The sequence below is a fragment of the Xyrauchen texanus genome, chromosome 6 (genome assembly GCF_025860055.1).
Source record: "Xyrauchen texanus isolate HMW12.3.18 chromosome 6, RBS_HiC_50CHRs, whole genome shotgun sequence".
In the NCBI taxonomy this organism is placed as follows: domain Eukaryota; kingdom Metazoa; phylum Chordata; class Actinopteri; order Cypriniformes; family Catostomidae; genus Xyrauchen; species Xyrauchen texanus.
In genome coordinates this window covers 4190056-4202557 of record NC_068281.1, presented here as the reverse complement: position 1 = coordinate 4202557, position 12502 = coordinate 4190056, and the positions used below count along the sequence as shown (strand labels likewise).

The window sequence follows — 12502 nt, the reverse complement described above, 5'->3', positions numbered from 1 at the left end:
AATGTGGATATTATTGTAAGGTAGTTAAGATATTATAAAATGCCAAAAGCAACTGTAATAAATGTAAATTGAGACATCCTTGGCCAATGTTTGCCAAGTGTTTACACATTAAATATATATAAAAATATAAATATTATTTTACTGCATTAAATTATATATTACCTATCATCACACACTTTGGGACCACAATAAAACTGATTTTTGTTAAGAGGGTCTTAAGTGCTGTTGTACACTAATCAAGAATTTATGCATTTTTAATGGTTACAAAATGTAGCTGAATGACAAATGGAGGGAACAGTTTCTTAGGCCAAAAGAAGGGTTAAAAACACTTGTTATTTTGCCATAAATTGCATCTTCCAAAATCTCTGCAGCACACCTGGAGAAAGAGACAAAACAAATGTACCATCTGGACCCACGCACAGTACACAGAATGCATCTTTAATTACAATTTTTATTAGACTAGATTCATTATCAGCAATGCCACCTAAAAACTTTCTGAAAAATATCTTAAACCAGCCTGTGGTCATTTTCTGGCTACGAAGCTGGGTTCGACAGGTCAGGCTAATTTGGTTAGATGGATTTACAAAGGTTTTAGGCACTTATCAACCAGTCAGGCTGAGAGTGCAGTTGGCTGACCAGCTAAAACAGCTGTAAACTAGCTTGGTTATGCTGCAAGACTAACAAAACCAGTTTAAACCAGCTAAGACCAGCAAACCACCATGGATGAATGTCACGTTTATGGAACCATCTAAATGTCTTGGTTTCCTGAAAGGAGGAAACGAGAGTCTGCATCAGAAGCTGATGCTATGGAAACCTTGTTTCCTTGAAACCCTATACCATCACACCAATATGATTGGCTGGTGACTAAAGGGAAGGAGAGCATATCTCTTGTCCCATTACACAAAAAATCATTAGCTGTGATAAAGGTACCCTGTGTCACGTTCTCTCCTTTCAGGGAATAAAGGTTAAGAGAGTAACCGGGACGTTCCTGTGGCGAGGAGTTGAGCGTGGCTTGGCCGAGAGCGGGATAAATCGGGGCCGGAGATGCCAGTTTGGGAGAGAGAGACATACGCGGCCATGCTACATGTGTGTGTATGTTTATGTTGACTGTTCAGCCGGTTCCCGCCGGAACCATTCGGGGTATGTTGCAAGTGGGGTGGGGTCGAGCGGCATCTGGGCAGAGCAAAGCTGGGAAGATAAGTGCTGAATGAGTTCCACCGGTCTCGCGTTCCAGTGAGGGGCGGTGGGAGTATTTAAGGAGAGGAGACAGCAGCAGACGAGAGAGAGAGAGAGATGCACTAAGCTATATGTGTGTTAAATGTTTGCCTGAAAAGCCTATTGTGTTTGAGTATATTTATGCAGATGCTGAAAAGCATAACGTAGTGTGAAGCAGTGTGTTATTGTGTGCAACTGAAAAGTGCAACAATAAAAGACTATGTGTTTGTCAAGCTGGTCCCAGCTTCCTCCTTTCCTGAATTGTTACAGTTTCCTTTCAAGAAGGTAACTTCGACGCTGCGTCAGAAGCTGACACTATGGGAGCCGTATACCATAATGGAATAGCGCTGATGAGCAATGCCCAATAGCTAACAGGGTAGTAAAAAGGCATTACTGTAACCACCCCTTCATATTGAAAAATAGGAATAAAAGTAAGGACAATAAACAATTGGCTTGATGTCAAGACAAAGACACCAGCCATATTGTGTGGTGGACCAATGTCTTAACACATCTTCTCTGTGATCAGGAAAGAGAGGAGAAGAGCATTCAACTTGCCAAGGGCTTTTGTACAATAATACTAACCAACAGGGTTGTGCGATATTGCACACCTGCTCTCATTCACACCAGTGGAAATGGAGAGAGCAAAGTTTTATAACATCAATACTAACGAATTGGTCAGTAAAATATCTTCTTCCTCTGTAAAGATCTGGGAAGGGAGGGAAGATACATGCAGGTGATAAAACCTGGCAAAGCTGTTCGAGTGACACGCCCTTGGCCCAGGAGGAGGCATACATCTGGTAGAATGAGCTTTTATACACATGGAGCTTTGTGTACCTTGCAAATCATATGCGATTGCCATAGCATCCATGACTCAGTGGGAGATATTTAGATTCTTTGCTTGGAGAAGACCAAACCCTTTGCTTGGCCTCCAAAGCAAACAAAGAGTTGTCCTTATACCCTGAATTGACTTGTTCTGTCAATGTACATATGTAATGCCCTCACCGGGCAGATCATGTGTAGTCTTCTTAGCTTCATCTGACTCAAAGGGAGAAGGAGAGAATGCCTCCAGGGTGACAACCTAAGCCCTTAAGGGGTTGGCAGCAATTTGGGCTCATAACCCCCTCCGGACTTGAGGATCGCCTTTGACAGGCCTGGTCCGAACTTTAAGAGTTACTGATCAAAATGGTCTGAAGCTTCCCAACACATTTTACTGATGCCAAGGTGTGTAGTAGTCTTCAGTAAGAGTATGCAAATGCATACCACCCCATTTTTGTGAAGTTGTTAGCCTAGAAGGAACTTTTTCTCTTGGACGAGGTCAAGAAAGTGCCACTTTCCTCTTCATTGCAGGCCTCTGGGTTTGTTTCTTTACCGGCAGCTCTCTCCATTCTGCATGAAGGCACAGGGTTAGTCATGGCAGCACTCTGTTTAGTTGGACGCTGCTCAGAGGTAGCGCATGAGTGAACTGTCTAGGTTACAGAACTACTTCACCTTGGCAGGATGCGTCAATAAGCCAGTGATTGCATCATTGCCATATGGAACATTTAACACGGAGGCCCTGTTGACACTCTTGAGCATTAAGTAGGAAGGTTTTTTTCCCCGATGCTCAGATCTGACAAATTTACCCAGATAGCCATTTGGTTCAACACATCTTTATTAAGGTGTGTTTCAGCAAGTGGCTCTTTTTGGAATGCATTGTAAACATTTTGCAAACAAGTAAGTGCTTTCGAACTCGATCCAGATGGAAAACGAACAGCGTAGCATTGGTTTAAGGCTCCCAAGGCCCGAGAGATCTCTATGCTGCCCAGAAATAGGAAAATTCTAACTGTGTGGTGCTGGGCTCTGGCTTACATGCTCATGGTGACGTAAGCATAGGTCGGAGCACAAAGCTTCACCAACCAATCAAATTGGTATTTCAAGGTCACCACCCCCTGAGGGATGCTCCCATAGCGTCACCTTCTGACGCAGCATCAAAGTTACATTCTTGAAAGGGAACTGGGAAGTAAAGGACAAAAAACAACCATTTCACACCATTTACACAAATTTTATTGAAGAAGGTAAGAAAATAGGCACAGCAATAGCATGATCCAATAAGGTTATGGATAGAAAAATAGGTCTGGAAAAGATTTAACCACTGGAAAGAATATAAATAAACAAACAAAAACAAAACAAATGGAATGACGAAAGTACATCTACTCATAATTACATCTATCAGAATATTAACAAATTGCAACACCCAAACACCAAATCTTTGAGAGTTCTTAGTATTTAGTAACACCTACATTTCTGAAATTGAAATGGCACCTCACAGTTTATGCATGTTTATGTACACATGCATAGGAATGCTGTGGCTGGTGATGGGTGCAGGGAAGGAAACGGGAATCAAGTACAGTGGATAGGCACTTCATTTTCCACGACTTATCTGAAAGCAAGTGCAAGACACTTTAATATCACGCACAGAAGATGGTTACGAAAATGAATATGATTTAATGCCCCCATATTGAATCTTTTCTGGAATCCATTTCTCATATTTTAATTTGAAATCTCTGCCAATCAAACACACTCGGCACCCATAAGCGGGAAATAGACTTTGCACTCAGTGTGGCTCTTACAGGGGGGAATCTAATAAACCTGGCCATTTTGAAAGATCATTGAAAATAGAAATGGAAATAATGTAATAAATGAATCAATGTACTAGAGAAATATAATGTTAACTCACTTAAAACTTAATATCCTGAGTGTAATAACTGACCGCATGCTTGAAGAGATCGTTTTTTCCTTTAATATAGAATAAATGTTTTTCCTTTTGATGAGAGTGACATGGAAGTGCTTTCAATGAAGGATGAAAAATGATAACTCGAAGAAGAAATGCTCGGGTGACAGTATGAATGAAAGAAATGAAAATGGAACATGAGGCTACAACAGAAATATGATATGTATGTTGATTAAAAAAGGAGACGTTCGTCAATTAAATTGTTGCATTTAAAGGGAAAGACTGTTTAGCAATTAAACAGATCATTCAAAGCATGCTAGAGTATATCATGGAATGTAAAGTGATAACATATTGTTATAAAGTGTCATATTAAAACAGCAATTAAAGTCAACATGAAATCAAAATTGACCATATGTCCTTTCATAATACATGTTCTTATTCCTAAAGTGAAAGATTCATAAGTGCACAATTTTTCCAATTTAAAGTTTAAGTGTTATTGCTCCGCCACTAGCGTCACCAAACGGAATTGCAAAAATAATCATCGTTTTCAAACAACTTTCCAAATACGCCGACGTTTACGGTTTTCGAGAAATCTACGAAAATTGTATATGACTTTCTTATAGTTGTCTGTGCATTTTTAGCTGGGATAAATATTTATAACTCTGCTCTGAAACGACTTTCATTTTCAGATGATGTTATGAATCCCTCTTACTTTTAAATCCCTCCCCTCCAACCACCTGTCTCCATTCTGGTAACGTCCACTTTTCACAGTCATTTCCTGTTCGATAAACTATCAATGCCCTACACTGTTTCCTTTGGAAAATCGTCACATTACATAAGTAAAAATGCTTTCACATTGGCTGCAACATGAATGCAACTACCTTACAATATTTCACAATTAAAAAAAGTTATGGACTGACCAGGGCTTGTTCTCAACCGCATAGCAATCACAGATAGCACCCTAAAACCACTTAGCAACAACACCATAGCAACTACCCAGAACACCCTAGCAACCTCATAGCAATGCTCTAGCATCCATTTAGGAAACCTGAGCATTGTGGCTGCAAGTTTTGTGCAGGCAAGCATCACTCACATTTTGTTCTATAAAGAATAATCTAGTTATTTTTTCAATTCCATTTGATGCCACAAGTGGCACAAAATTACACTTCACCTTTAGGCATATGCAAATGATTCAAAAACAGATATTAATTTCTCTGTTGCCTTGAATTAAATCCATAAATGTGAGAAAATCTCACTCCTTTTGCAATAGGTGCACTTGAAAATCCACTCCAGAACTGAAGATTGCAGTAATGCGATTGAAGAGCTCTCAGGATGCTCTATTTAGGTCAAAGATAAGAGATACAAAGAGCTCCACATTTATGACGCATGCAGGGTTAATTTTAAAGTCTTAATTTACCTGACTCGACTGTAATCATCCGTCATTTTAAACAGCCATTGGGATCCGGAGGTAAGAATCCCATTTATTTTCTCTGTACATTGAATGGGAATTAATACATGAATGGGAATAATACTTATACGAATCTGAGGCCTCTGAAAAAAATGGAGAATTACCAAATAACGGCGGTTAATAAATAAATTGCGCTCTTTTGACATTTCATAAAAGTTGACTATACAAAATATATAGATTCAGCACTGGAGAAGATGTGAGGAAAAGATCAGATTATGACTTACGTGTTCACCATCTGACTCAGTAACAATATAAATTAAAGCAGGATGGTTTGCACACATTGTCATGCAACTTAATCCCACTGGTAAACAAATACACACTAATGAACTATACCATGCCAAAACTATGTGCACATATTTAATAGAATAATAATCTAAACACATTCAGAATAGAAACGGTTTATAAATGAAATGAACGATTGAATAATGTCCTGGGGATGTCCCAATTCTTGTTGAACAATTTTATATGGTAAAAAACATCACCTACAATGCACTATAAACCATTGCAAATCAGCAATGAAGTGCACCATACAATGATAGTGTTGGATGGTAATACAATGGTACTTTGAATTATATAATGGCCATGTAAGATTTCCATATTTATATACCATGGTTTTACAGTGGCACGTGTCCAGAAAAATACGGTATTATTATGGGATATTTAAAAACCTAACTAAATGGTTTCCATATTTGTATATGGTTTTTTAGTGTACTACAAATAATACCATGGGTTTACCATGGTACATGCCCAAAAACCTATGATAATACCATAGTACTGAAATGTTATCATATTCATATACCATTGTATTAGCAGCACTGTACAAATTTGGTCATCTCAAAACAAAAAACAACATTAACATTTTAATAACATGGTACTGTGATGACATCAGATGGTAAAACTTATCTTGATATATACCCAACTGATCTATGGATAACATGATACATACCACATGAACTATGGCTATATACATGGTACTTCCACATTTTTGAAGAACATGGTGTTACCATGGTACCATGTCAAAATGAAATGGTAATACCATGGTACTTTTATACTTTTTTGTGAGTGATGGCAATTAAACAAAACATAAATATAAAATAAAAAAAAGTTTCTTATTGTGGCTTGCAATCTCTATACAGCGTACTTTTTAAATAGGGAACAGTCCCGGTGAGTGTTTTCAGGCACAGCTACAATGCAGATAAGCTATCTATTTACATAATTATAATCTTTTATGATGTCATACATTCTGTCCAATCTCAAATCACGCCTTCCCTAAAGTTCCATGTCACTCAAAGTGAGCAGCGTGTCATTCGATAAGGCTGAAGTGTGCATTTCCATTTTTGTTGAAAACAGCACAGATACAACATTCAAAAAGAAAGAAACCTCAAAAGTGGTCCAGATTAGAGTGAGAAAAATATCAGTCTCACACCCTAGAGATTGGAATCAAGGCAAGGAAACACTGTTATTTTAGCAACACCTAAAATAAAATGTCATTCTTGCAAGTTTAACGGCCCCAACAGCAGATGAAGCATGCATTAACATCTACCTTTTGGCCTTAGGTGACATTAAAGTCTTGGTCTATAAGAACAGACTGGTGCTGTTAAGAAATGTTGTGTGGATAGTCTCCAACAGTGAGAATAAATCTGGATCTGGAATAAAAAAAAAAAACATTGATCTCATAGAGAAAACACTAACCATGGAAACACAAGTACACAATCAGAGCATACCTGTACACTCCTAAATGTACACAACATTTCACACCATCACATATACTGTACAAAGGGCCGGCACTGGCTAAATTGACACCCTACAAAGAGTTCCAGGTGGACGGGCGGTGGGGGGGGTCACGTGATATGAGCACGAAGCGATCAAGGGTAATATGGTGACCCCCTAGGGAGTTTGTGCCCTACGTAGAAGTACATTCTTTACATATGAAGGTGAGTAGTATGAATACATTTATTCTGTAACTAGGGCATTATCCTGTGACCTACATATATGACGTATTTACAACTACAGTGAAAATAATATACTCTGGTTTTGTTAACAAGTACAATTTAACCACAAGGAAATAGTTTCTTGGTAAACACAGCACTTGCAGTTGAAAAGAGCCAATCCAATTTGCGGTTTTCACCATTTGTTTTCCTGTGATGTCTCACCGGTGACATCTTAGAATCTCGCCAGATGTAGTGGGTCATCCAGGTAATTCTCGCCTACTGTTTTATGAATGCGGAGGAATTCAGACACTTTTATTCAATTGAAACAATGCTTTTGGTGTCCTATAATATGGGAAGCATGCAAATGCAGACAAAGCCTTTTTTTGAAAGGCGATAATGCTAGATTGTGTGTGAGATGCAGAAAAACTAAGTATACTGAAGCCTGGTAAACAAATAAAAAAGGTGTGCACAGTTAGTTGGAGAGTTCTGGAATAAAAGAAATGAAACATAGAATGCCCCATATACTTTGAGTACTTGAAATCAAAGCTGGGATATTCCCCGTCTGGTCTATTAGATGAAGACTGCATCGGTAGATGAAACTGGACCTCTAGATACCAGAAAGCAACTCCTTTAAGGGTACTTCCCTTTCTCCTAGCAGGGTGTCTCTCTTCAGACTGGTGCCTTTGTTGACCACCTTCATCTTGATGGCCAGGTTTTTGACCTGTCCAATGGGAAGCGAGTCAAAATAGAAGTCCTCGTTGAAGACAGGGTTGCGGCTGTTCTTGATAATTGTGCTCCGCTGTTTCTGCAGCTTTCCTGGGTTCAGGTACAGGGCAACACAACAGTTGATGCTCTTTATGTCAAACTGCTTATCGTAGAGATCCTCGGCAGCTAGCACGCGTACGTGAAGCCGGGAGGCGTCAATATCGTAGTTTGTGCAGAGGCACAGAGTTCCGCCCTTGTGGAGGTTGACGGTGTGTTGTGTGAAGCGATCCATGTTGCCTCCAATTTTCCGTCCTCGAAGTGCCGGGGAAGGAGGACAACGGAAGCGCCGCTGAATGTTCGGGCTGGTTTCCACAGAGCTGCACTCATCCGTTGAGAGGGAACTGTGCCGGGCAAAGGATCGTTTGGCACGGGACACTTTGGCTTGGGTCTCGTGAGAGAACATCTTAAGGAGGGATGCGGAGCGGGACAGTAGTGGGGAGTTGAATGGGGACGACTCAGCTGAAGAACATGTGTCACTCTCACCTCCGCTAAAGTAACGGTAGGGGTTGGAGTGGGAGACATTACAGTCGCTTGGATTCAATTGATTACCCTGAGACTTACGCTGGGTGTTGGGTGAGGTGAGTGGGCTTGTAGGGTCGCTGTGGAAGAGGGACTCTTTACGCCGTGTGTGAGGGCTCTCCATGAGCGTGGCGAAACCGTAGGAGGTTTGCGCTTTTGGTACATAGGGCAACGACATGGCTGTCTGCGCTTGCGGGTCGGCGTTTGTGTTGAGGTCGCCCACTTCGCCAACCACCAAGTCGTCTGCACTCTCAATCTGGATGATGTGACGGTTTGCCACTTTGAGCAAGTTCTTTGTGTCTCCAGCCAGCTTGTTAATGAGCCGCGGGCTGCGCGGGCTGCCCTGCGGTGTCTTGCAGCAGATGGTTTGTTCAGATGCAGACCCATGCAGCCCATTTTTTGGCTTCATCTCTGGCGTCTCTGCCTCTGGGGGGCAGCACACCAGTTTTGGTGGAATGAAGAAGTCTGGGATCTTGTCGGGAGTGAGGACATTGCCGTAGGTGGGGGCTTTGCTCTGTTTGACAGCGGACTCACCCAGCCGTAGAACGTTTCCATCCACCGAACCGCGGATCTTTTCTAGAAGCCACATTTCTTGATGAGATGTGGGAGGGACGTGCACCCTGTGTGCACAGAAATTGAGAAGAAGGACGTTACAAATACAAACACAAACTGATGCCAATCAACCCATCTCTGCAGGGGTGCACTGTCATCTTGTGAAAATGCAATGGATTCTGACACAGTGTGAACACTTTGTTACACTTACAGCCAGTTGTTATAAACAAGTGACACCTGTCTTTCTCTGCTAAGCACAGACTGTCACCTGGTGGTGATGTGATGCTTTGGCAGTGTTGATAATTATAATGCTGCTGCCTGTTGCTGTGCATCTCTCATTCAGACACTCAAAATCATGGCGTTCATTGCAGAGGTGTGTCTATAAAGTTTATTTACATATATGGAAAAAGTAAAAGAAAAAAAAAAGGTTTCTGAAACTCCATTAGCACAATGTATGCATGTTTTAATAACCATAGGTGCAGGTAAACTAAAAGGAATTAAAGAGGAGCTCTCTTGAAAATATTCTGTTGACGTAAACTAATGTGTTCTGGTTGATTTAGTCATATTAAATAAGACTTTTGACTTAAATAAAACTAATTAATCCAGGTATTACCTCACGCACTTTTTAGATTACCTGAAATAACTTGTTTTACAGTGTAGGTCTAGCTTGAAAATTTACAGAATACAGAAATCAGCTATTTAATTTGATGCTTTAAATATCACAACATGCAGTAATTTTATTACCCTCTTCTCTTTATTGGGTTATTTGTACATGTTCCCAACACAATTATAAAGCTTTCTCTAGCATTTACTTATAAAGAGCTTTGATAAAAGTGTACTCTGCTGCACACAACAAATGCACTTCATGTCTTTGTTTAAATTGTGCAGGCAGCAGCGCAGTACAATGTGAAATATGGATTGCGCAGTATCTGCTGTGACTGCAGAAGCGCAACGGCAAGACTGTTGCAAAGACTAACTTTATCTGTTCAAGTTGAAATCATATTAATGACTTACACAGATCACAAGCTTTGCATTACTATAATAAACATTCGCATTGACCAATTAGTTGTTAATGAAAAATAACGTTATGGACTTATTATGGACTTATGAACGTTATTAGAACAAAAAATATTTGTATATCAAATACCATGTTTAGTCATTAGTAATTGCTACTACTGTAAAATGCAAATAAATATATGGAATCTACTTTAAACTGTAAAAGCATTCAAAATCTTATATATATATATATATATAAGATTTTGAATGCTTTTACAGTTTAAATAGATATATATATATATATATATATATATATATATATATATATATATATATATATATATATATTAGGTTTCTAACAATAACTGTAAAAATAGTAATAATTTACCACTTCATACAAAGGCTATATGAGCGACACGAATATATAAAGATATATAAACATTTACATTGCATAGGCTATATATTATTACTGTATAAACTATGGTATTTTGGCGGCAATTGTGTTAAAAACAAAAAAATGCGACCGCCATATCATCATTCCATAACATTTCACACGAGCAGTACTATTTGTGGCATATATGATAAAAAAATATATATAGATAATATAGTTGATAGCCTATATATATGGGTTTAAACTTTTCATAAGCTGTCCCTGCGTTAAGCACCTGTTGAATTTCAGTGGAACTCACGTGAAGTGGTTTGTGGTCCAGATGTCGCAGAGGTACAAATCACAAGTAGTCGTCTTTCCTTCAGTCCATATGTTATAGTTCGTCCGTGTTTGTGTATCCAGTTATCCAGGAAAGAACTGTATGTTGGTGTGGTGCGTCTTTGCATGGCTTTTATTAGCGCACCAACCCCGGTGTGCGCGCATATCAGCCAATGGAGATGCGCGCACGGCAGCTCACACCATTCTGGAAATACGCGCGATTTGTACCAAAGTCTCTGTTCCAAATGGAATACTGGCATACAACAGTATACTACCTACAGATCTTAACAAGTATGTAAAATAGTACTTATTGTCTGTGTATGGATGGCAATACTAGCATACTGCATGGTATACTGCCTACAGTTCTTAACAAGTATGTGAAATAGTATTAATGATTAGCTGTTGCTGCATTCTGTACTGTAGTGTTTTTCAATCCTTTCCTGGAGGAACACTAACACTACACATTTAGTAAATGTCCCTTATTTGACACCAATTTAGTTAATGTTGTACTCTACTAATTTGTTAACAAGTAGAATCAGGTGTGTTAGATAAATGAGACATCCAAAATGTATAGTGTTAGTCAGTTGTCCTCCAGGAAAGGATTGAGAAACTAGTTTTTAATACGTATGTGAAATAGTATTTATTGGCTGTGTGCTGAATGGAATAAAGAGTTGTATGCAGTAAACAGTGTATTATTAAGCAGGAAGTATGCTATTCCATTCCAAACGTTGCCAACGTATACTACTTCACATATTTTTAAAAAGCAGTAGTCAGTTTACAGTGTAGTACTGTGCATAGTAAGCAGTACGCTAGTATTCTGGAATGCTATCGTACTGTCAGTTTATAGCACTTTTCCACTGCACGTTATGGTTCCACTAGACTCTGCTCGCTTTACTTTTCTGAGCTTGCTTTCCCACTGCATTTTAGTGCCGCCTCAACACGGGTGGGATTATAGGTTGATCGTTAAAAGTTGCTCTGCCTCTACTGCCGTGACATCATCTTAAATGTGACACAAACATTACTGACCATACGCAATAGCACGACCGCTAGCTGTTAGCTACTAGCGCATTGTGCTGCATAAAGCAGTTGTTGCATGGTGATTTTACACAAGTGTAACAGTTAAATTGACCTGGTTGTTTTAGATGCTTTCCAGTAGCTGTCAACTAAATAAAGTGAAGCTTTCAAGCAGAATATAGAGTTAACGTAACAAAACATACCATCCTCCATTGTGGACTCCAATGACGCCATGGCCGAGTCCCAGGCACTCTCCCTCCCATTGCTCGCCTGTCTATTGCCATAGATAGCGTCCATTTGGTCAAACCATTTCAACATTTTTCTGTTTGAACCACCCTGGCTGTTGTGGTCCTTGATGGTTCTGTAGACACTTTTAAGTTTTTTTAACTTTTCCCTACAGTGTTGGTAGGTCCAATGGTAGCCGTGTGTGGCCAACAGCTGAGAGACTTCCTAAAAGACTTTATCGTTTCGTGTCGTTTCGTTCATTACTAACAATAGGAACATCTGCACCTAATTTGTATGAATTTTTTGGTTTTGCGCACAGCCATTTATTTTTACAATTCAAAAGTCGCGGGAACATATGATACTGCTATCGCTGTTGCTAACTTTAAAACTAGCGGGTTGAT

The 12502-nt window shown here is 39.5% G+C and overlaps 1 protein-coding gene across 2 annotated transcripts; it reads right to left on the bottom strand.

The window, feature by feature from the left end:
• Positions 1-5845: 5845 nt before the first annotated feature.
• On the bottom strand, positions 5846-10955 carry LOC127644525 (C2 calcium-dependent domain-containing protein 4C-like). Of its 2 annotated transcripts, none has more exons than XM_052127721.1 (2): positions 10846-10955; positions 5846-9228 (listed from the first exon to the last, which is right to left on the bottom strand). In XM_052127721.1, the coding sequence occupies exon 2, from the start codon at positions 9195-9197 to the stop codon at positions 7932-7934; it is 1266 nt and encodes a 421-aa protein (XP_051983681.1). In that variant the 5' UTR covers positions 9198-9228; positions 10846-10955; the 3' UTR covers positions 5846-7931. The 2 variants fall into 2 exon arrangements, with proteins under 2 accessions (XP_051983681.1, XP_051983682.1); XM_052127722.1 differs by having other exon boundaries at positions 10822-10902.
• Between the last annotated feature and the right edge of the window lie 1547 nt (positions 10956-12502).

Bases quoted from the DNA above. Each gene is read 5' to 3' on its own strand.
- LOC127644525 (XM_052127721.1), bottom strand. From the start codon at position 9,197: ATGTGGCTTCTAGAAAAGATCCGCGGTTCGGTGGATGGAAACGTTCTA.